Source organism: Chiloscyllium plagiosum, chromosome 28, assembly GCF_004010195.1.
Source record: "Chiloscyllium plagiosum isolate BGI_BamShark_2017 chromosome 28, ASM401019v2, whole genome shotgun sequence".
Classification (NCBI taxonomy): Eukaryota; Metazoa; Chordata; class Chondrichthyes; order Orectolobiformes; family Hemiscylliidae; genus Chiloscyllium; species Chiloscyllium plagiosum.
In genome coordinates this window covers 47,075,225-47,099,322 of record NC_057737.1, presented here as the reverse complement: position 1 = coordinate 47,099,322, position 24,098 = coordinate 47,075,225, and the positions used below count along the sequence as shown (strand labels likewise).

The 24,098-nt window shown below is 42.7% G+C and overlaps 1 protein-coding gene across 5 annotated transcripts in view; it reads left to right on the top strand.

Annotated features, from left to right (window-relative positions):
* The window catches only part of rabep1 (rabaptin, RAB GTPase binding effector protein 1), a 106,772-nt gene that overhangs the window by 45,421 nt on the left and 37,253 nt on the right, over positions 1–24,098 (top strand). For all 5 annotated transcript variants that reach the window (XM_043718846.1, XM_043718845.1, XM_043718843.1 and 2 more), the window contains 4 exons: positions 1,990–2,094; positions 13,966–14,082; positions 17,351–17,449; positions 19,908–20,048. In XM_043718846.1, the coding sequence (XP_043574781.1) occupies positions 1,990–2,094; positions 13,966–14,082; positions 17,351–17,449; positions 19,908–20,048 (462 nt within the window). The remainder of the gene's footprint in view (positions 1–1,989; positions 2,095–13,965; positions 14,083–17,350; positions 17,450–19,907; positions 20,049–24,098) is intronic.

The window sequence follows — 24,098 nt, the reverse complement described above, 5'->3', positions numbered from 1 at the left end:
GGGGGGTAGGTATAGGGCAGATGTTAGGGGTAGGTTCTTTACTCAGCGTGTCGTGAGTTCATGGAATGCCCTGCCAGTAGCAGTGGTGGACTCTCCCTCTTTATGGGCATTTAAACGGGCATTGGATAGGCATATGGAGGATAGTGAGCTAGTGTAGGTTAGGTGGGCTTGGATCGGTGCAACATTGAGGGCCAAAGGGCCTGTACTGCGCTGTATTTTTCTATGTTCTATGGATGTAGGCATCTCTGGCTAGACCAGCATTTATTGCCCATCCCTAATTACCCGCAAGGCAGTTGAGAGTCAACCAGATTGCTGTGGGTCTGAAGTTGAATGTAAGTCAGGCCAGGTAAGGATGACAGATTTCCTTCCCTAAAGGACATTAATGAACCAGATGAGATTTTTCCAACAATCATCATCAGACTCTCAATTTCAGATTCTTTATTGAATTCAAGTTTGACCATCTGCCATGGTGGAATTTGAACCAAGGTCCTCAGAACATTACCTGGGTCCCTAGGTTAATAGGTCTAACTATGGAGTGCAGGTTCATAGTTCCTTAAAAGTGGAGTCCCAGGTAGACAGAATAGTTTGGTATGCTTGCCTTTATTGGTCAGTGCATCGAGTAAAGAGTTGGAAGGTCATGTTGCAGTTGTACAAGACATTGGTTAGGCTACAGTTAGAATACTGCATTCAGTTCTGGTCCCCCTGCTATAGGAAGGATGTTGTGAAACTTGAAAGGTTTCGGAAAGGATTTGCAAGGATATTGCCAGGATGGAGGGTTTGAGCTACAGAGAGAGGTTGAAAAGGCTAGGGCTATGTTCCCTGGAGTGTTGGAGGCTGAGGGAGTGACCTTATAGAGCTTTATTAAATCATGAGGGATCTGGATAGGGTAAATAGACAAGATCTTGTCCCCGGAGTGGTGGAGTGCAAAACTAGAGGGAATAGGTTTAAGATGAGGGGGAAAAATCTAAAAGGGACATAAGGGGCAACTTTCTCATTCAGAGGGTGATGCGTGTATGGGATGAGCTACCAGAGGAAGTGTTGGAGGCTGGTACAGTTACAACATTTAAAAGGCATCTGGATAGCCACATGAATAGGAAGGGTTTGAGGGATAAGAGCCAATTGCTGACAAATGGGACTAGATTAATTTAGGTTATCTGGTCGGCAGAGATGAGTTGGATTGAAGGATCTGTTTCCATGCTGTACATCTCTATTACTCTCATACGACTGGGCCATTACCTCACCACCGCGTCATTGCAGAAGGTGCAGTTGTAAATGTTTGTAGATTACACTTGATAGTTGGCTTATGTCGTCACTCAATCAACTTGGCTTTATCTTACCCTTCCTCACACCTATTTCTCACCCCTTATTTAATCCCCAAAACTAAACCTTTGGGACAGGAGAAAGTTTTTGTACCTGAACTGTGCTGTTTGTATTCCTACTCAGTTAGTTGACTTGAGGTCAATTTTGATCCTATTAAAGGATAACTCCTAATTTGCTTTTTATATAAGCTAAATGAGCTGTTTGAAGGGTTAAGAGTTGTGCTGCATGCGTTTTCTGAACTCACTATTAATAATGCAGCAGGTTGGAACTCCAGCCAGGTAAGGAAGCAGCATTAGTGTCAGTGAGTTACTGACCTCTGGAGTGCAGCTTTGAAGAAATAGTAGCCAAGTGCTGCCCAAGGCAGAGACAACTGATAACAACAAAGAATTATTGCCTTGTGCCATTTTTGGAGATATCTCATTAGCAGTTTCCAGTGCTCTGATAGAAAGACTAGCACCTTGTTGCTCTGTTTCCTGAGATATGGGAGATGATAATCATAAGGACACATGGAAAAAGGAATTAAAAATACTTCTTTCTCCAAGGTGAATCCACCTTTCTGAATGGGAATGAGTATTTTTGCATTTGTTGTAATGATTCAGTTCAGCCTGTATTTATACTGTATATGCTAATTGCCATCTGCCCACTTTTCACTGTGCTATGTCCCTGCAGGTACAGAATGCTGGAAACAAGCTGGGCCGCCGCTGTGACATGTGTTCAAATTATGAGAAGCAGCTCCAAGGAATCCAAGTACAGGAGGCTGAGACCCGGGACCAGGTGAGATGGACTGTTGTGAGGGATTACTTCTCTGCAAAATGAACTAATCTCCTGCTGCGTTTCTGCTCTTAATCCAATAAGAAATGTCCCGATATTGTATAACTGACCATCCTTTGGTTCTCATTCCTGACGGAATCATTAGAATCTTTGTTCTAGGCATTAGGAGCAGTATTTCATCTGCAGTTTAGTCAGAAGTGGTGATTAATTTTCTTTGCCCTCTTGAGATAAATCTTAGAAAGGATATAATATTGGTTTCAAACTTCTTGTTTGAATGATCTTTTGCAAATCATATGGCATAAAATCTTTCACCTTAATTTTATTTCTCTTGGAATACTTTTTACTGAAGGGAGAGTCTACGCCAGTTTTCTTCTATCTGATCACATTCTATTTATCCAATAATAAGCTAGTATCGTCCTGACTTGGAACTATATCACTGTTCCTTCAACAGCTTTGTGTCAAAATCCTGGAACACCCTCCCTAAAAGCATTGTGGGTGTTGCTACTCTTGAAGGACTCAGCCAATTCGTGAAGACAACTCACTGACTCTGAAGGTCAATTGGGAATAGGCAATGCAGCCATATTCTAGATTAGAGTGGTGCTGGAAAAGCACAGCAGTTCAGGCAGCATCCTCTAATCTAGAATCTGGTTTCCAGCATCTGCAGCCCTCATTTTTACCTAATGCAGCCATATTTCATGAACAAATTTTAGCAAGGTCAAAATAGTTGACAACAAAATAAAAATTCTTAAGTTTCATCCCAATTACTTTCCTGCTGTGTTCCACTCAACCTGGAATGCCCAAACCTCACTTTACCGCAACTTCATGATTGGAATCAGCCTTTTGTCATACATGCAATCCCACCCTAACTCAGTTCTGGAGATCTGATATATATTGTCACTATATTAAGAATGAATCTCCTTCATTGTCTTTGTTATTTCCAGCCTGAGCAATTCCGGTATTCTCCTGACCACCACCTTATCTTACTCTTCATACATCTAAACTTGTCTGAAAACTAAATTACCTAACACATACCAAGTCCCATCACATCTCTGGTTACTGGCCTGCATTGGCTCTCCAGCAACACCTAGATTTTATAATTCTCAGGCTGATTTTCAGGTGAGTCCATGATGTTGCTCCTCCCTGACTATGGAACCCCATCCATCCCTATAAGTCTGAGGGCTCTGCATTGCTCTCCTTGTGCATTTTCACTTCCTTCACCCACCAATGGCAGCTGTGTATGCCCTAAGCTCTAGATTTCCCTCTGTAAACCTCTCGGCTTTTCCTCCTGTATGGTTCTGCGAAAATCTTTGGCCCCGTCCTGCTTAACCACCACATTTGGCTCAATGTCAAATGTTGTCTAATAATACTGTTGTGAAGAAGCACAGGCATATTTTGCTATAATGCAACCATGTGCAAATGAGAGAAACAGCTGGAGTGTTGTAATGGCCTCAGTCCCACCTGTTGGTTAAGGAGGTGAAAATTACCAGTGCTTGAGTTGGTAAAAAGGAAAGTTTACCCGGTACTAGTTAACAATAATTCTTTCGACACAAGCATAAATATTTTTGTGTGAGTTTGTCTTCAACTAGGAGTTTTACCGAATGTGGCAAGGTTTATGTTAACTCTCATAATAAATTGAAGGATTCAATAATGAGAGACCAAGCTTTTAAGGCGAGAGGTGAAAAGTTTAAGAGGGATACACGCAGCAAGTACTTTAAACTGAGGGGTGGGTGTCTAGAACGTGTTGCAGCAGAGATAATAGAGGCAGGCTCGGTAGATTCACTTAAGGTGCACCTGGGCAGATGCATGAGTAGGTGGGGAGCAGAGGGATACTGATCTTTAGGAATTGGGCGACAGGTTTAGACAGTGGATTTGGATTGGCTCAGGCTTGGAGGGCAGAAGGGCCCTCCAACAGGAAGAGAAATTGACAGGGGAAAGACCTGATTGAAAGGAGAATCAAAAAATTAAATTTAAAATTGCCTCACTACATCATTAATGGCTCACATTTCATAGCAACACATTTAATGTAATAAAACATGTTTAAGTTTGTCAGAGCATTTTAAAACAAACTCTGGCATCAAGCTACCTACATAAGCCACATGAGTGTGGCTGACCAAACATTTGCTCAGAGGTAAGTTTTATAACTTGTCTTAAAGCAGGAATAGAGGCTAATGGAGGAAATTTTAGAAGCATGGATGCTCATGATGATGATTGAATTCAGAAATGCCAAGGATTCAGAGTTGAAGGAGTGCAGATACCTTAGAAGGTTGCAGGGATGTCGAAGCTTGGAGCTAGGGAAAGGTGAGGCTGCGAAGTGATTCGGGCACACAAATGAGAAGTTTAAAGTTGAGGAGTTGCTTAATCGGGAACCAGTAAGGTTAGTGAGCCCAGAGGTAGTGAATGACTTTGATTTGCTGCAAGTTAGGGTACAGGTCAGTTAATGGAGGGTAGAATATGAAGACTAAGTAGGAATGCTTTAGGATAGAATCCTCTTGCTAATGGCATTGTAGGTCTACCTACAGCACGTTGATGATGGTGGTTCAAGAAGGCAGCTCACCAACACCTTCTCATTGGCAATTAGGGATGAATAGTAATGCTTGCTTCTCCGGAGTGAATAAAAAGAAGTCAAGTCTGGAAATAACAAAGGTATGGCCAAGGACTTCAGCAGCCGGTAATTTGAGTTGGACAATGTTTACAGAGATGGAAACATACTGTCCTAGTTCAAGGTTTGTGGTCATTATCTCATCTCAGTTAACTCTGACACCAGGCAATTGTCTCAGGCAATTATCAGGGAGAGGGAAGGATTCAGTGGTTAGGAAATGGAGTGGGTGACCTCCAAGAATAGTTTATTGTGTGCTGGAGTGAAAATCCACAGTTTCAGTTCTCTTTCTGGGCATCAAAAGCTGAATTTCATGTTCAGGTTATTAATCGCATCATTACAGGCTGCATTGAAAGCAGCAGAGACAGCCATTTTTCCGTCGTGCCATATTAGTTCTCTGCAGGAGCAATATGTGAAATAGCTGTGATGAGATTCATTCATATTTACAGTGCAAATGTAGCAATATCCTCTTAAGCAGGTTAGTGGTGAGCTCCTGTTTTTGGCAGGCTAACACAGAAACTGTTCAAACAACCAGCTTTGAAGGTGATTTGTAAAATGTAACATATTTATTCCTTGCTACAGAATGCTGAATTTTCTTCCACACCGATAATGATAGGTGCTGTAATTAGTTCAACAATTTTAGCCAGTAAAAATTTAAACTCTGTACCTTTAGTATAATTCTTTACATTGCAACTTCTTTTGTCCAAATTTGCAGTGAAAGTTTCATATGCAAACATGTGACTGTTCAGTCACTTCAAGTGACAGTTTACTGGATCTCAGATTTGTTGCAGCACAGAAGGTAGGTATTTGGCCTTGTGTCAGTGCTGGCTTAGAGTCAGCAGTACATCACAGCCATTACCCAGTGTACTGCTGTGCATTCTTCCTTTTTAGATAATAATCTAATTCCCTCTTGAGTGCCTTGACTGAACCTGCTGCCTTCGCACTCACAGTACATTCCAGATCTTAACTATTCAGTGCATGGAAAAGTTTCTCCTATTGTTTTTATTGGTTTTTTGCACAGATAATTCATTAGTGATTGCTGGGCCCCTTGCTGAGATATTTGTATCATCGATAGTCACAGGTGAGGTGCTGGCAGACTGGAGGTTGGCTAATGTGGTGCCACTGTTTCAGAAGGGTGATGAGGACAAGCCAGGGAACTATAGACCAGTGAGCCTGACGTTGGTGGTGGGCAAGTTGTTGGAGGGAATCCTGAGGGACAGGATGTACATGTATTTGGAAAGGCTTGGACTGATTAGGGAAAGTCAGCATGGCTTTGTGCGTGGGAAATCATGCCTCACAAACTTGATTGAGTTTTTTGAAGAAATAACAAAGAGGATTGATGAAGGCAGATTGGTGAACATGATCTATATGGACTTCAGTAAGGCGTTTGACATGGTTCCCCATGGGAGACTGGTTAGCAAGGTTAGTTCCCATAGAATACAGGGAGAACTAGCCATTTGGATACAGAACTGGCTCAAAGGTTGTGGTGGAGAGTTGTTTTTCCAGACTGGAGGCCTGTGACCAGTGGCGTGCCACAACGATCCGTGCTGGGTCCACTACTTTTTGTCATTTATATAAAAGATTTGGATGTGAGCATAAGAGGTATAGTTAGTAAGTTTACAGATGACACCAAAATTGGAGGTGTAGTGGACAGCGAAGAAGGTTACCTCAAATTATAACAGGATCTTGATCAGATGAGCCAATGGGCTGAGGAGTGGCAGATGGAGTTTAATTTAAATAAATGTGAGGTGTTGCATTTTAGGAAAGCAAATCTTAGCAGGATTTATACACTTAATGGTAAGGTTCAAGGGAGTGTTGCTGATCAAGGAGACCTTGGAGTGCAGGTTCATAGCTCCTTGAAAGTAGAGTCGCAGGTAGATAGGATAGTGAAGAAGGCATTTGGTATGCTTTCCTTTATTGGTCAGAGTATTGAGTACAGGAGTTGGGAGATCATGTTGCAGCTGTACAGGACATTGGTTAGGCCACTTTTGGAATATTGCGTGCAATTCTGGTCTCCTTCCTATCGGAAGGATGTTGTGAAACTTGAAAGGCTTCAGAAAGGATTTACAAGGATGTTGCCGGGGTTGGAGGATTTGAGCTACAGGGAGAGGTTGAATAGGCTGGGGCTGTTTTCCCTGGAGCGTCGGAGGCTGAGGGGTGACCTTATAGAGGTTTATAAAATCATGAGGGGCATGGATAGGATAAATAGACAAAGTCTCTTCCCTGGAGTGGGGGAGTCCAGAACTAGAGGGCCTGGGTTTAGGGTAAGTGGGGAAAGATATAAAAGAGACCTCAGGGCAACATTTTCACGCAGAGGGTGGTATGTGTATGGAATGAGCTGCCAGAGGAAGTGGTGGAGGCTAGTACAATTGCAACATTTAAAAAGTATCTGGATGGGTATATGAATAGGAAGGGCTTGGAGCGATATGGGCTAGGTGTTGGCAGGTAGGACTAGATTGGGTTGGGATATCTGGTTGGCATAGACAAGTTGGACCAAAGGGTCTCTTTCCTTGTACATCTCTATGACTCTACGAATCTAGATGGAGTCATTTACAGTGTATATAATAATTAGGACAGAATGGATGACTTCAAAATATGAGTGCAGTTATGTTTCTAGGTTCGTAATGTTGCATTCACGCTGCCATGGAGTCTCAATATTATGCTTTTGTGTGCACATCAGTTGTCACACTTTGGTTCAAAATTACACAGCAATAAATCCGAGTGGAAGAAAGAGAATACAAAATCAAAAGTGACAGGGGAATAAAGGTGTTAATTTTAGCACGACGACTTGAATTTACTACGGTAATGGCTGTGAAACTGTTCACTGTCCCACTTAAAAAGATTGCAACTTCACAAGACGTGAGTAAATTGGTTTTTGGTAATTTTACTTCTAGTATGATGTAGACGTTCCCAAAGGATACTATGTCCGTTACAATCGTAAGTGAACAAGAACGTACATCTAATTGCCATTAATCATGTTGTAAAAACACTACAATATGTTGCACTTATTAAATGACTCAGTTTTTAACTAAAGTTCTAATTTGATAATAACTACTAAACATGTTCACTGACCTTGAAGAACTAATTTTCTATTAAACTGTCAAATTTCGCCATTATAGAACATAGAAAAATACAGCGCAGTACAGGCCCTTCGGCCCTCGATGTTGCGCCGATCCAAGCCCACCTAACCTACACTAGCCCACTATCCTCCATATGCCTATCCAATGCCCGCTTAAATGCCCATAATGAGGGAGAGTCCACCACTGCTACTGGCAGGGCATTCCATGAACTCACAACTCACTGAGTAAAGAACCTACCCCTAACATCTGTCCTATACCTACCCCCCCTTAATTTAAAGCTATGCCCCCTTGTAATAGCTGACTCCATATGTGGAAAAAGATTCTCACTGTCGACCCTATCTAACCCCTATTATGATTCCTATTTTTCAATTTTAAAATCTATTATCTTTCAACCTGTGGAAACTTACATTTTGATTAGTTAGCTGTCTCCCTGTTGATGTGACTATTGCTGCATGTCAAGATGCCCCCTTGATTTACAGATTTAACTTCTGGATAAAAGGGAAGTTTCTGCCATCGACACTATTTAATCTTTGTGGGCAGTTTTAGATTAGATTAGATTATTTACAGTGTGGAAACAGGCCCTTCGGCCCAACAAGTCCACACCGACCCGCCGCAGCACAACCGTTCCCCTACATTTACCCCTTCATCTAACACTACGGACAATTTAGCATGGCTAATTCACCTAACCTGCACATTTTTGGACTGTGGGAGGAAACCAGAGCTCCCAGAGGAAACCCACGCAGACACTGGGAGAATGTGCAAACTCCACACAGTCAGTCGCCTGAGGTGGGAATTGAACCTGGGTCTCTGGCGCTGTGAGGCAGCAGTGCTAACGACTGTGCCACCGTGCCAGCTTTGTTTGATGTCAGTGGTACATATTATCACTTTACTGCTGACAGCAAAATGCAGATGGTGCTTAGGATGTGCTTAGGATGTGCCACCTGAGGGTGGCAATACCTTAAAAGGCATCTCAGCAGCACGTGTTCTGTGGCTCATTGTACAGCAGTGTATTTTTACGTGCAGTAGTGTGCGATAATTACTCAATATACAACATAATTAAATTTCACATGCGTGAGGTACTCTGGACCGTCTGACTTCTCAGGCATTAGACCTAAAAGAGCAGGAACCAATGGCCAACAAAAAGCTGAGTGATTATGTCTTAAATTACCCCCCACCCCCAACAAATTCCAACCAAAAAGTAGGTGAAAATGACCAATTTGGTTGAAGTAAATTAAATTTCTCTCTGAACCTGGAACTGTAATTCACGAATGGTGTATATTGTTTCCGAAACACATGAGAAGGGAACACTACAGTTTAAAATACCAATTTGTGCTCCTAAAAGCTGCCTATAAAGAATTTCCTCAAAGGAATTTTCTGCAGCATGACTTAGATATGAAATTAGATTGTGTGATTGGTGCTTCAGTGGTTGGGTTGGTCATTTTCTGTAATTCCTTTGATTTTTCTAACAAAACCCAGCTTGTCACATGTAGGAAAGCCAAACTCTGGCACTGTGAAGAATAAAAGCAACATTCTGCAGATGCTGAAAATCTGAAATAAAAACATAAAATTCTTGAGAAATTCATCAGGTCAGGTAGCATCTGCACAGCGAAAAAGAGATGATGTTATCAATTTGATCTGGTCTGATATTTCTTCAGAACAGCTCAGCCCGGCTGCAGGGAACAATCCTGGATATTGATGTAGCAAGTGGTGATTCCCCAGAGATCTCTACTTGGCCCTGACTTTGTCACCTATATTTATCAATTTACTTTTTTTTTTGTATTTGTTCATGGAATCTGGGCATTGCTGGCTGGGCCAGCATCATCACCCATCCCTAATTGTCTTGGAGAAGATGGTGGTGAGTTGTCTTCTTGCGGTTGCTTGGATATAAGGAGACTCTTAGTGCTGTTAAGAAGGGAATTCCAGGATTTTGACTGAACAACAATGAAGGAATGACAATATAGTTCCAAGCCAGACTGTTGGATGACTTGGAAGGGCTTTGCAGGTAGAGGTGTTCCTATGTAGCTGTTGACATTGACCTTCTAGATGGTGGAGGTCACAGGTTTTGGCAATGCTGTTGAAATAGGGTTTTTTGAGTTGCAGTGCATCTTGTAAACCTACATGCTGCTGCCATTGTTTATCAATGGGGATGGGTAGGATGCCTTTGAAACAAGGTGTTTTTCCTGATGGTGTCAAGATTTTCCTGATTGTGCTGATGAAGCTGTACCATTCCAGGCAAGTGGGGAGCGTAATGAAAGAATAGAGAGCTCTATGTGCAATTTCATTGGCAACACCTAAATTAGGTGGTCAAGATGTCAAAGTATATGCAGGCTTGAACAAGGCAAGCAGGGGAAGTTTGTTAGACATCAAGAGTTAAACGTGCAAAGAAAACAGGAGGAGTCTAGAAAGTGTTGGAGTGGAATGAAAAAGTGAATTAACAAAACAAAGAGAGGGCATGAAAAAATAATGGCAATTTGAGTCAACATCTCATCTTCACCATGGACATCCAGTCCCTTTACACATTCATTCGCCATGGCGAAGGCCGCCAAGCCCTCCATTTCTTCCTCTCCTACTGACCCAACCAATGCCCCTCCACCAACACACACATCCAATTGGTGGAACTAGACCTCAGTCAGAAAGCATGGTGCTGGAAAAGCACAGCCAGTCAAGCAGCATCCGAGGAGCAGGAGAGTCAACCATAAGCTCTTCATCAGGAATGTGGGGAACTGGTCTTCACCCTCAACAACGTCTCCTTCGAATCCTTCCACGTCCTTCATACCAAAGGGATAGCCATGGATACTGGCTATAGCTGCCTCTTCATAGGATACGTGGAACAGTCCATCTTCCGCAGTTACATTGGCACCATCCCCCACCTCTTCCTCTGCTACATTGATGACTGTATTATCACCATATCATGCTGCCACTAATAGGTGGAACAGTTCATCAACTTCACTAACACCTTCCACCCTGACCTTAAGTTCTCCTAGACAATCTCAGACACCTCTCTCCCTTCCCTGGACCTCTCCATCTCCAGCAACCGACTCAACACAGACATCCACCAACTCCCACAGCTACCTGGACTACACCATCTCCCGCCTGTAAAAACACGATCCCTTACTTCCAATTCGTCCGCCTCCACAGTATCTACTTCGAGGAGGAGCAATTCCATTCCAGGACATCCCAGATGGCCTCCTATTTCCAGGACTGCAATTTCCTCTCCCATGTGATCATCAATACCCTCCAGCACATCTCCTCAACTCCCCACACCTCTGCCCTTGAACCCCAGCCCTCCAACCACTACAAGAATAGAACCCCCTGGTTTTCACCTTCCACCCCACTAATATCCAGATACAGCACATTATCCTCCGCCATTTCTGCTCCATCACCAGAGACTTATTTCCCTCCACACCTCTATCTGAATTCCGCAGATACCATTCCCTCCGTGACTCCCTTGTTAGGACCATGCTCCCCACCAACCTAGCCTCTACATCCGGTACCTTCTCTTGCTACCGCAAGAGGTGTAAAACATGTGCCTGCGCCTCCCCACTCACCTTCATCCAAGGCTCCAAAGGATCTTTTCATATCCGGCAGAGGTTTCCTGCATATCCATCCAGTTCATCTACTGTATCCGTTGCTCTCGATGTAGTCTCCTCTATGTCAGGGAGACAGAATGCCAACTCGCAGAGCGTTTTGGGAAACATCCCTGGGACACACGCGCCAACCATCCCCGTTGCCCTGTGGCCAACCACTTCAACTCCCTTCCCACTCCACCAAGGACAGGCAAGTCCTGGGCCACCGCCACTGCCAAATCTAAGCCTCCAGACATCTGGAGGAAGAGCACCTCATCCTCTGTCTTGGTACCCTTCAACTATATGGCATCAACGTTGCCTTCACTGGTTTTGAAATCTGTCCTCACCCCACACCCTCCCAGATCCAACCCTCCAACCTGGCACCCCTCTTTTGACCTGTCCTACCTGTACAACGTCCTTCCTACCTATCTGCTCCATGCTCCCCACCAACCTATCAAATCACTCCTCACCTGCATCCACCTATTTGTATTCCCAGCCACCTTCCCCTACTCCCACTCCCACCCTCCTATTTATCTCTCAGCAGCCTCCCCCAATTCCTGATGACAGGCTTATGCCCAAAACGTCGACTCTCCTGCTCCTCGGATGCTGCCTGACCGGCAGTGCTTCTTCCAGCACTACACTTTTCGATTCTGACCCTCCAGCATTTCCAGTTCTCACTTTCTCTAAATCAAGGATAATCCAAAGCTAATTTATAAATGCACAAAGTGTCACAAGATAAATAAAGATAACCATGTAGAGGATATTTTAGTCCAAAAATATAGCCTTGAGGGTGAGTGTGGAAGATGTGGGCATGGTTTTTGATTAGATTAGATTCCCTACAGTATGGAAACAGGGCCTTCGGCCCAACAAGTCCACACCAACCCTCCGAAGAGTAACCCACCCTGACCCTATATTTACCCCTGCCTAATGCACCTAACACTACGGACAATTTAGCATGGCCAATTCACCTGATGTGCACATCTTTGGATTGTGGAAGGAAACCGGAATACCCGGAGGAAACCCACGCAGACACGGGGAGAATGTGCAAACTCCACACAGATTGTTGCCCAAGGCTGGAATCAAATCCAGGTCCCTGGCGCTGTGAGGCAGCAGTGTTAACCACTGAGCCACTGTGGTTCTTAATGAATACTGTGTCCTTGGCTTCAAAAAAGGGGCATTGACGAAAGCATTGTTGCTGAAGATGGTGAGGGCTGTGAAATACTGGATGGAATTAGATAATTGCCAAACCTGGATGTTTCCTTGTTTCCTAGGCTGTTAAGAGAAACAAGGAAATAAATCATGGAGACTTTGAAAAGGACTCTGCCAACATAGCAATAATGATTGGATAGGATAAAAAATATGTAAGGGCAACTTTAAAAGTGTTGGCAGTTTTTCATGCGTCCTTGATCACTGTGGGAAGTAGGATGGAAATTGCTAATGTTCCAGCCAAGGCACTAGAACAGGACCAGAAGGCTGGTTAATTTTGGTATAGGAATGTAATGATATGCGGTGTATTTGTGCAAACATGGAATTTATTTTCAGCAAATTTCTACATTCATAAAGCACAGAGATTTTTAGAGCATAAGCTTTTCATGAAATAAAGCCAGATACTCTATATTTTGCAGCAAATGTGAACTGTGCCTAGAAAGCTATAGGTTTACAGTAAGTTTCAACGCTTTCTAAAGTTTGCAGCATCCCACTGATTGGTGTTCTCGACATTAAAGTGTTCCGTTGTGGAAATATAACCAACTAACTCCGAGTTTTGCGTGTTAAAAGTTGAATGTTGTGTTTTTCTCTGGTTTTTTTAGCTGCTTATGAACCAATTCTATTGAGAGTAAATACAAGAACTAAGTGTGAGAAAAAGCATATAGCAATATTATACTGGTAATTATGACATATATGATTAAAATCTTCGAGGAGAAAGTGAGGGCTGCAGATGCTGGAGATCAGAGCTGAAAATGTGTTGCTGGAAAAGCGCAGCAGGTCAGGCAGCATCCAAGGAACAGGAGAATCGACGTTTCGGGCATAAGCCCTTCTTCAGGAATCTTTCCTGAAGAAGGACTCATGCCCGAAACGTCAATTCTCCTGTTCCTTGGATGATGCCTGACCTGCTGCGCTTTTCCAGCAACACATTTTCAGCTCATATATGATTAAAATTCTTGTGTGTGAGAGAAGGGCACATACTGTAAATTGTGCAATCTGAATGTAGTTCATGGCCAATGTATTACCTGCCAGTGGAAACATCTACTGCTTAATGTATTCAAAATATTTAAAGAAGAAAGTTACTTTTTAAAACAGTTGACAAAGTTTTGTATTCACTGGAAACCAAAATTGTGGTCACATGAGCCAGTCATCACTTGTTGAGGGCAGACAAATTAATGATTACCATTAATGTTTTAAGCTCTGTGTTGCTTTATGATTCTCACTTTCTGTCAATTATTTTCTATGAGGCATTTAATAACTCTCTGATTGTCTCTTCACATTCTTTCCTCACAGAGCATTAACTATTTCCATTCACTTAGATCAGTGACATCCTCTGTTCCTCACAAGAGATTGAATATAAACCTCATTGAAATCAGTTTGTCTTGTGCAAAAATGATTTTTGATAATGTGTTTATCTGCTTAACTGCAGGTAAAGAAACTACAGGTGATGCTACGACAGGCAAATGAGCAGCTTGAGAGAACAATGAAGGAGAAACAGGAGCTGGAGGATTATGTCAAACAGAGCTCTGATGACACTAGTAGCCAGGTACCAGGAGCAGACATAGCATTACTAATACTTGAAATTAGATACAGTGACTTGCTGATAAAAGCTTTTTGTAGTAGGTGTTTATTTTGAATCAGGTTCTAGCAGCACTGAGTAGCATAATTGAACACAATCTAGCTATTTAGGTCATTGAATCATCACTTTCACAAATATTCAATTATTCTAGTGAAATCGACAAATGGCAGCAAAGGAAAATTACTAATGTCCATTGTGGATCTGTGTATTGTGGTCTGTGATAAAATACAAGTACCTGTTAAAGTGACAAATTTAGTTTGCAATATTTGACAACATCATTTCCCATACTACTCCCCATGTCCCCCAAATCCAGTAAAATAATATGAATGCAACAAGGTCAAACCTCTAGCAGTTAAAAATCACAAAGCTAGTGCTTCCAAATAAACCTGTTGGACTATAACCTGATGTTGTGTGATTTTTAACTTTGTCCACCCCAGTCCAACTCCGGCACCTCCACATTAAACCTATAGTAAGCATATGAATCCAAGTAATGACAAGCCATCAAGATAGTTATATCTGTACTACTAGGGAATGTCTTAAAATTTCTTCCTAATTTATTCTCACAATAAAGTCAGAAATTAGGTAATATTTTGTACTTTTTGGTTGCTGTTTTCTAAAGTCTTCCCAATCTTCTACCCAACACCAATCTTTTAATTTGATACCGTCTTTAACTTCCTTAGTGATAGTTTGCTTTTCTTGTAAAATCTTTATCTATGAAATCCATCTTGCTTGCGTTTTATGAAGCAGCTCCTTAAATATCTGTCATTGCTTATCTAGCAATATTTTAACTGTTAAGGTTAACTTAACTTGTATGTCAGCATACTCACCTACTTCACCCAAGCCAATCCAGATACTTCCTATAAGCCAGGCTGTTACTTTCGGCAATACTGAGAGCAAGTTGTACTGAAGGCGATTTTCAAACAAGTGAATGAGACCCCACCTTTCCTGTTAGATGGATCCATGGAGAGTAGAGATCCATGACTCTATTCAAAGAAAATGGTCACCATTTGTCTCAACCAACATCACCAATAAAAAATAAACTGTTGAAAATATTCAGCAGAACAGGCAGCATTGTGGATGAATCAAATTTCTAATGTCTATAGTATTTTGCTTTTACTTCAACAAGAAAGTTGAAGTGATGTTTTATGTCAGTGCTGTTTGTGGGACCTTCCTATGTAAATACCAGCAGCCCCACTTCCTATATTGTTACAGTGTCTACACTTTAAAAGATCATCATTTGCTTAAGTATTGCGACTGAAACTATAAAAATGTAAAATTGCACTTTTGACCACTCAATAAATTCACTTAGCCATCCAGTGGACCCTTACTAATATCTATTTGGTTAAAAATCAATTAAATCAACTGGTATATTCTGTACCTCAGCAATAACATCCAGCACCACTTCCATTCTTATCCCAGATCAATGATTTTCAAATGTTATGCTAAAACACTCTGCTGGACTACATTATTTAAACACTAAAAGATTGCATCAGTTACCTCAAGCAAAACAGTGCTTTTATTGCAGAAACATGTTTTCACAAGTTTCACTATTGGAACGTCAAAACACTGCATATTTCTTGTGGACAAGTTGGTTGAATGCATGGACACATGGCAAATGATGTCCAGTGTGGAGAATAGTGATGTGATTCCTTTTGGTAGGAAGAACATGGAAAGGCAATTACATATAAAGGGTACAGCTCTAATGTGAGTGCAGAAGGACCTAGGTGTATATGTGTATAAGTCACTGAAGGTGTCACAGGAGGTTGATGGTCTGACTAATGACGCATACAATATCCTAGGCTTTATTAATAGAACGCAGGAGCAAAGATTTTATATTGAACACTGGCTTGGCCTCAACTGGAGTGGTGCATCCAATTCTGGACACCACCCTTCAGGAATGATGACAGAATTCAGAAAAGATTCATGAAAGTCGTTCCAGGGCTAAGTAACTTTTCAGTTATGAAGATGCCTATTTGAAAGTGAGAAAACACAGATTTAAAGTAATGGTCAAAGAAGCAAAAGCAGCGTTGTTATGATTTCGGCTGATGTTATTACCGGACAGGTCAGATCCCAGAACTAAAGCTGGCTTGATCAATTATTAACTTAATGTGGTTGTCTTTTACATAAAAGTAAACACACATGACTACATATTTGGTTTTAAGAATAATACAGAATAATAATACAAAAGAGTATTACACAAAGAAATAAAAATAAAATAGACCAAACCATGCTATCTAAACATAAGACAGTTTTAAAAATTTCAAACATCCTGCAAAACAAAATCCTAACTACTAACCAACAGTTATTCACAACCTGAAGCAAGTTTCCATCCCTGCCCAATCTAGAATTCCCTCAGTTCCTGTCCTGTGAGCTATGAAGCCTTTCGCTTGGAACATTCACCTAACTGACATCTTGGACATCTCAGTTGTGAACAACCAATGCAGATTTCTAACCAAACACATTGATCTGAACTAAAAACATTCCAGGGGGAACATACTGGTTTTAATTACAAAATTCCATAAGTCATAATTCCAACATGACTGACTGACTTAATTTTAAAATCTCTTCACACAAACAGACCAAAGCTTAACTTGTCACTAGTTTAAAATCCAAACTCTTAAAAGTAAATGATATTAATATATGTAAAATCACACACCTTTGATCACAACACGTGGAGATCCCTTCTCGCACAGTGAGTAGTCCAAGTCTGGAATGCATTACCAAAGAGCATGGCAGGGGCTGCTTCAACTAAAATGCTGAAAACAGATTTAGATTGCTACTGAAACGAAGGATGTGCGGGGTTACAGGGAGAAGCTAGGAATTGCTCACCCAGAGAACCTGCCAGACACAATGGGTGATTAATTCTGTCCTGCACTGTAACAATTCTGTGATTCTAATCCAAACAATACTTTTTTCAGCACTTTAGTGCTCTTTTAGCGACTCCATCAGTAGCGTGCTTGTCTCCATGCAAGAAGACAGAGTTAAGGTTACATTCCTAAACCCTATAATCCAGGCCAACACTTCTGAGAGAATATCTGAATGCTAGGGGTGCTATGCCTCAGACAAAACAAGGAAACCAGGCCTCGGTGTAGATGTGTAAGATCCAATTGTCTTTCTTTGTCGAAGGGCAGGTGAAGCTGATGGAAATCACCATAGCTGCAGTAGTAATGGTCTATTTTACTGGAGTCCATTCCTTGCTTCAACATATCTCATCTCTTGTATTTTATTCTCCCAGGTCACTCGACTGGTCCAGCGTGCACAAGATGCTGACACCTTGCTTACCAGCTTACAGCAGTTGTTTTCCCAAGCCACGCGAAGCACCCAGGAGCAAATGGTATGTTGCATCTGTCCAGGAGGCAGAATCATATGTTTTGGTTGTGCCTATTTTAATAGAGCAGTGAGTTATACAACTGGGGGTTAATGGTTGTTTCACTGGGCAGTAATGGTTGAGTAGTACTTTAAGTAGAGTTTTCCTTCTGCCAATTAGCTGAAAAGGTTTGTTTGTTCTATTGATCATGGATGTGAAAGGGCATTACATAACTGAAACCATTTGTTTATATCATAGCCTGATCATCAAATAGCCATTTCAAAGCAAGCCAATTCAATACCATGCAGTGGTCTGGAAAAGTGTATTTGAATTTATTATCACGTGTATTCAATATTGAATACAGTGAAAAGTGTGTGCCATCGCTGTGCGTGGATCCCACTCACGTTAACTTAAAAATAAAATTTAAAATTAAAGAAAGATAACTTAAAGGAAGTACAACTCTTCCTTCTCCACTGTTACAATCCTGCTCCAGGATGCACCAGCCCACACCGTGCCGCTGCCAGAGTCCCACTCTGGGCTACACCAGCCCGCACCGTGCCGCTGCCAGAGTCCCACTCTGGGCTACACCAGCCCACACCGTGCCGCTGCCAGAGTCCCACTCTGGGCTACACCAGCCCACACCATGCCGCTGCCACAGACCCACTCTGGGCTACACCAGCCCGCACCATGCCGCTGCCACAGACCCACTCTGGGCTACACCAGCCCGCACCATGCCGCTGCCACAGACCCACTCTGGGCTACACCAGCCCACGACGTGCCGCTGCCACAGACCCACTCTGGGCTACACCAGCCCACGACGTGCCGCTGCCACAGACCCACTCTGGGCTACACCAGCCCACGACGTGCCGCTGCCACAGACCCACTCTGGGCTACACCAGCCCACAACGTGCCACTGCCAGAGACCCACTCTGGGCTACACCAGCCCACAACGTGCCGCTGCCAGAGTCCCACTCTGGGCTACACCAGCCCACAACGTGCCACTGCCAGAGACCCACTCTGGGCTACACCAGCCCACAGTGTGCCGCTGCCAGAGACCCACTCTGGGCTACACCAGCCCACAACGTGTCGCTGCCAGAGTCCCACTCTGGGCTACACCAGCCCGCACTGTGCTGCTGCCAGAGACCCACTTTGGGCTACACCAGCCCGCATCGTGCCGCTGCCAGAGTCCCACTCCAGGATACACCTGCTTGCACCATGCCGCTACCACAGACCCATTCTGGGCTACACCAGTCCACACCGTGCCACTGCCAGAGACCCTCTGTGGGCTACACCAGTCCACACAGTGCCACTGCCAGAGACCCACTCTGGGCTACACCAGCCTACTCAGTGCCGCTGCCAGGGTCCCACTCCAGGATGCACCAGCCCGCACCGTGCCGCTGACAGAGTCCCAATCCATGCAGAAGCAAGTGTCCTGCTCCTGGGCTCGCAGGTTTGCTGACTCTGTAACCAACCCGCCTCTGAAGCTGCCACTGCTGATGGTTCAGAGATGGTTAAAAGATGAGGTTGTGAAGTGGTCTGAATAGGGATATAGGTACGTTAAGTGAGTGAGTGAACATTTGGCAGATGGGGATTATGTAGGAAAATGTGCACTTGTCCACTTTTGTGGGAAGAATAGAAAAGCAATATAATATTTAAATGGAGTGAATTTTCAGAACTCTGAGGATCTTAGGGATCTGGGAATCCTGGTACATGGAATGACAAAGCATTGGTGTGCAGGTATAGCAGATGATTTAAGAAGGCAGGTAGAATGTTAATGTTTGTTGCAAAGGTAATGGAATATAAAAGCAGGGGAATTTGCTGTAGTGGTATAGAGTGTTGTTAAGACCATATCGGAGTGCTACAGATTTGGACTCCTTATTTAAGAAAGGAGAGAATTGCGTTAGAAGCAGTTCAGCAAAGGTGCACTTGATTTGATTTCTGGCATGAAGAGCTTGTAATATGAGGAAAGGTTGGACAGACTGGAAGAATGAAAGGTGCTCTTATCACAACTTATAAGATCCTGAGGAGATTTTGATCTGGTGATGTCTTATGTCCCCCTTCTGGGAGAGTTCACAACTAGGTACACATTTTAAAAGTAAAGGGTTTCCCATTTAAGGCAGAGATGAGGAACCCTTCAAAGGATTGTTATTATGTGGAATTCTCTTCTCCAGAAAGCAATCATGGCTGGGTCATTGAATATTTTAATGCTAAGTTAGAATTTTGATTGACTGAACACAATGGTTATTGGGGGTTACATAGGAAAGTTGAGGTCACAGTTGAATCAACCATGATCTTATTGAGTGGTGGAGCAAGGTGGAGGGACTGAAAGGCCTAAGCTGTCTCATTCTTAGGTTTATAGTAAATGTGTTCATGATATTATTTTCCAGACCATTATTTCTGTTTAAAAGTTGACGATTCTAGGTTTTACTTACTTAAAGCTGATGTTCGCCAGTTTATTCTGTAATTTTTGTTGCCTTTCCTAAAGGCGGTATTGATACGGTCACGAGAACAAGTATCTGATGAACTGATGAGACTGCAGAAGGAAAACGAGAGTCTTCAGGGGAAGCACAGCCTACACTCGTCTGTTCTTCAGGGAGAGAACTTCATTCCACCAGACACTGTGGAGGTGAATGAATATATATAAATCGGAAGAATCAGTATATTAACTTTTTTATGATAACTGTGGAAGTGAGACATGGATTGAATTAGTTTGGGGAAAATTAGTTTTGCAGGAATGCCAGGCTGCATTATAGATTGTTTATTTCAGTTCTTGTATCCATTCTATATATTTTCAACTCCAGTCTCTTGGAGCTACTGCTGTTTTGATCATGTGCTTCAATCAAGGGAGATTTGTGATCACTATTGTGACAATTTTAGGTTCTAAGGAGTTTAGCAGCTCAAAGATGAGCCTGTAAATTCATTTCAGGAACTAAAACCCGAATTGCCGCATCATATTTTTAAGGTAAGAGGAGAAAGATTTAGAAAAGACATGAGAGGCAATTTTGTATGCAGAGAGTGATTCATATCCTTCATATCACTTCCAGGGGAAGTGGTGGATGTGGGTACAATTATAATGTTTAAGAGACATTTAGATAAGTACATGAATAAGAAATGTTTGGAGGGATATGGGCCAAGCGCAGGCAGGTGGGACTAGTTTAGTTTGGGATTATGGTCAGCATGGACTGGTTGGACCAAAGGGTTGGTTTCCATGCTGTATGATTCTATGACTCTATCAGTGAAGCAGAATAATAGTGGAGTGGTGCAGCTTTGCCTTCTAACTCAATATGTATTGGCTAAGCAATTGAGGATTTACTGCTATGTCAAGCAGTTCTAGGAAGCCATCGTTTTTACTTGGTGTAGGTGCCTGTGTCAAAAAGTTCTGTTATTATTGACAGCTTGCAATTCTACATGTAACAATTGGCAGGGAGCTTATGTGTGTAACTTTGAACTCTCACTTCCATTTGGTCAGCTGCTAGACACAATTCCAGCTACTGATAGCTTACTGGCTATCAGTGATGACTCAGATAATTCTGCAATAGTGGTCTCTAGACTCTGGAACAGTTTCTATGGATTAGAGAGTAGCTAACGTAATCCCACTATTTAAAAGAGAAGGTAAAGATAAAACAGGGAATGATAGACGAATTAGCCTGACTCAACTATAGGGAAAGTGCTACTGTTCATTATAAACGAGTTAACAGCAGAGCACTTGGAAAGCAGTGATAGGATTGGGCAGAATCAGTGTGGATTTATGAAAGGAAAATCCTGCTTAACAAATCTACTGGAATTTTCAGAGGATTTAACGAACAGAGTTGATGAGGAGGAGCCAGTAGTTTACTTGGACTTTCAGGGAGGTTTTCGGTAAGGTCCCACACAAGAGATGAGCATGTAAAATTAACATGCATGGGATTGGGGATAGTGTGCTGATGTGGATAGAAAACTGGTTCACTGATGGGAAGCTGAGTAGAAATAAACAGCTCATTGTCTGAGTGTCACACAGTGTTTAGTGAGGTACCACAAGGATCAGTGCTTGGACCCAGCTATTCACAATACTCCAACACAAATTCCCAGCTCGGTGAACAGAACCACAACAATAAGCATCCGAGCTACAAATCCTCTCACAAACTTTGAATTCACAATACACAAATGATTTAGATGAGGGAACTAAATGTAATATCTCCAAGTTTGCAGAAAACACAAAACTAGGTGGAAAGATAAGCTGTGAGGAGGATGCTCCGCTATGATTCGGGCACGTTGAGTGAGCGGGCAACTGCATGGCGGGTGAAATACAATCTGAGGTTGTTCCACTTTGGTAGGGAAAACAAGAAGGCAAATTATTATCTGAATGGCAATAGATTGGGAGAGGGGAAGGTGCAGTGAGACCTGGGTGTCCCTGCACTGCAGTCATTGAGAGTAAGCATGCAGGTGCAGCAGGTGATGAAGAACGCAAATGATATGTTGGCCTTTATTGTGAGAGGATTTGCGTACAGGAGTAGGAATATCTTGCTGCACTTATACAGGGCCTTAGTGGGATTGGACCGAGAGTACTGTGTGTAGTTTTGATCTTCTTGTCGGAGGGAGTGCAGCGAAGGTTTGCAAACTGATTCCTAGGATGGCAGGACTGACACTGAGTGGTGATCTTATAGAAACCTATAAATCTGAGACAGGATTAGACAGGGTAAGTGCAGGACTGGAGTCTAGAACCAGGGATCACAGTCTCAGGATATAGGGTAGACCATTTAGGACTGGGATGAGGAAAAATGTCTTCACCCAGAGAGTGGGGAGTCTATGGAATTCTCTGCCACAGAAAGTGGTTGAGGCCAAAACATTAAAGTTTTAAAGGGGGATTTCAATATAACGCTTGGAGCTAAATGGATCAAGAGGTATTGGGGCAAAAGTGGGAACAGGATACTGAGTAGAGGGTACTCAGTCATGATCATATTGAATAACAGAGCACTCTCAAATGGCTGAATGTACTACTCCTACTCCTATTTTTAATACTTCTATTGCTACTAGTCTGCTTGTGGCATTCCATTTCTCCCAGTTCTGAAAGTGAAGTGCAGTGTTCCTCTGTTGCTTAATGGTAAATCAGTGGTTAGAACTGCTGCCTCACAGTGCCAGAGACCTACCTTGGGTGACCATGCAAACTACAAACAACCATTCTTCCTCTGTCTGCATGGGTTTCCTCTGGGTGTTCAGGTTTCTTCCCACAGTCCAAAGATGTGCAATTTAGGTGGATTGATCATGATAAATTTCCCATGGTCATGGGAAATGTAGGGTTATGGGGATCAGATAGAAGGTTAGGTTTGGGCAAGAAGCTCTTCAGAGGATTGGTGCAGGCCCAATGGGCCGAATGGCCTCTTTCCAGACTGTAGGGATTCTATTCTATGATTTTAACCTGTAGTCTTTGTGGCTTCTATACTCCCCATTCCAAATTGGCAAAATGGTGCCATGTGCTGTTCTAGCTGTCAGTGAGCTCTTCAAGGTCTGTCAATAGCACTAAGTAAAAAAGGAGTTGTTCAAAAGTGTACCTTGCTGATGTGCTTTCTTTTCCCCATTTGTTACTGTTTTTGAAGAGATTATGCAGCACAAAAGGAGGCTGTTTAACACATCAAGCTTCAGTCATAAAAATGTAGGAACAGGAGTAGGTCTGCCCTATCCTTCAATATAATCTTCACCTTTGCGTTTTTTTTATTCATACACAGGATGTGAGCACCCCTAGCCAGGTCAACATTTATTATCCACCCCTAGTTACCCAGGAGGCAGTTAAGTGTTACAGCTCCCTACTATACTCCTTTTACACTCACGACTGTGTGGCCAAATTCTATCTCAACTCCATTTAAAAAGATGCTGACAACACCGCCATTGTAGGTCAGATCTCAATGACAGGAAAGAGTACAGGAAAGAGATTTGAGTGCTTAGTGGCATGATGTAAAGACAACAACCTTCATCAACATCAGCAAAACGAAGGAGCTGGTCATTGACATCAGGAAACAAAGTGGCCCTGTCCGCATCAGTGGTGCTGAGGTGGAGATGATCGAGAGTGACGAGTTCCTGGAAGTGGTGATCTCCAACAATCTGTCCTGGTCCACGCACATCAACGCGACAGTCAAGAAAGCACAACAACTCCTCTACTTCCTCAGGAAGCTAAGGAAATTCGGCATGTTGACAAAGACTCTTACCAACTTATTCAGATGCAGCATGGTATGGCAACTGCTCTTCCCAAGATTGCAAGAAACTACAGAGAGTTGTGAACACAGCCCAGTTATAAAGTCACATAGATGTACAGCATGGAAACAGACCCTTCGGTCCAACTCGTCCATGCCGACCAGATAACCCAACCCAATCTAGTCCCACCTGCCAGCACCCGGCCCACATCCCTCCAAACCCTTCTTATTCATGTACCCATCCAAATGCCTTTTAAATGTTGCAATTGTACCAGCCTCCACCCCTTCCTCTGGCAGCTCATTCCATACACGTACCACCCTCTGCGTGAAAAAGTTGCCTTTTATAAAAGTCACTTTTATATCTTTCCCCTCTCATTCTAAACCTATGCCCTCTAGTTCTGGACTCCCTGACCCCAAGGAAAAGACTTTGTCTATTTACCCTATCCATGCCCCTCATAATTTTGTAAACCTCTATAAATAAATGCAGTTTAATTTATTAGTCATACCTTGTC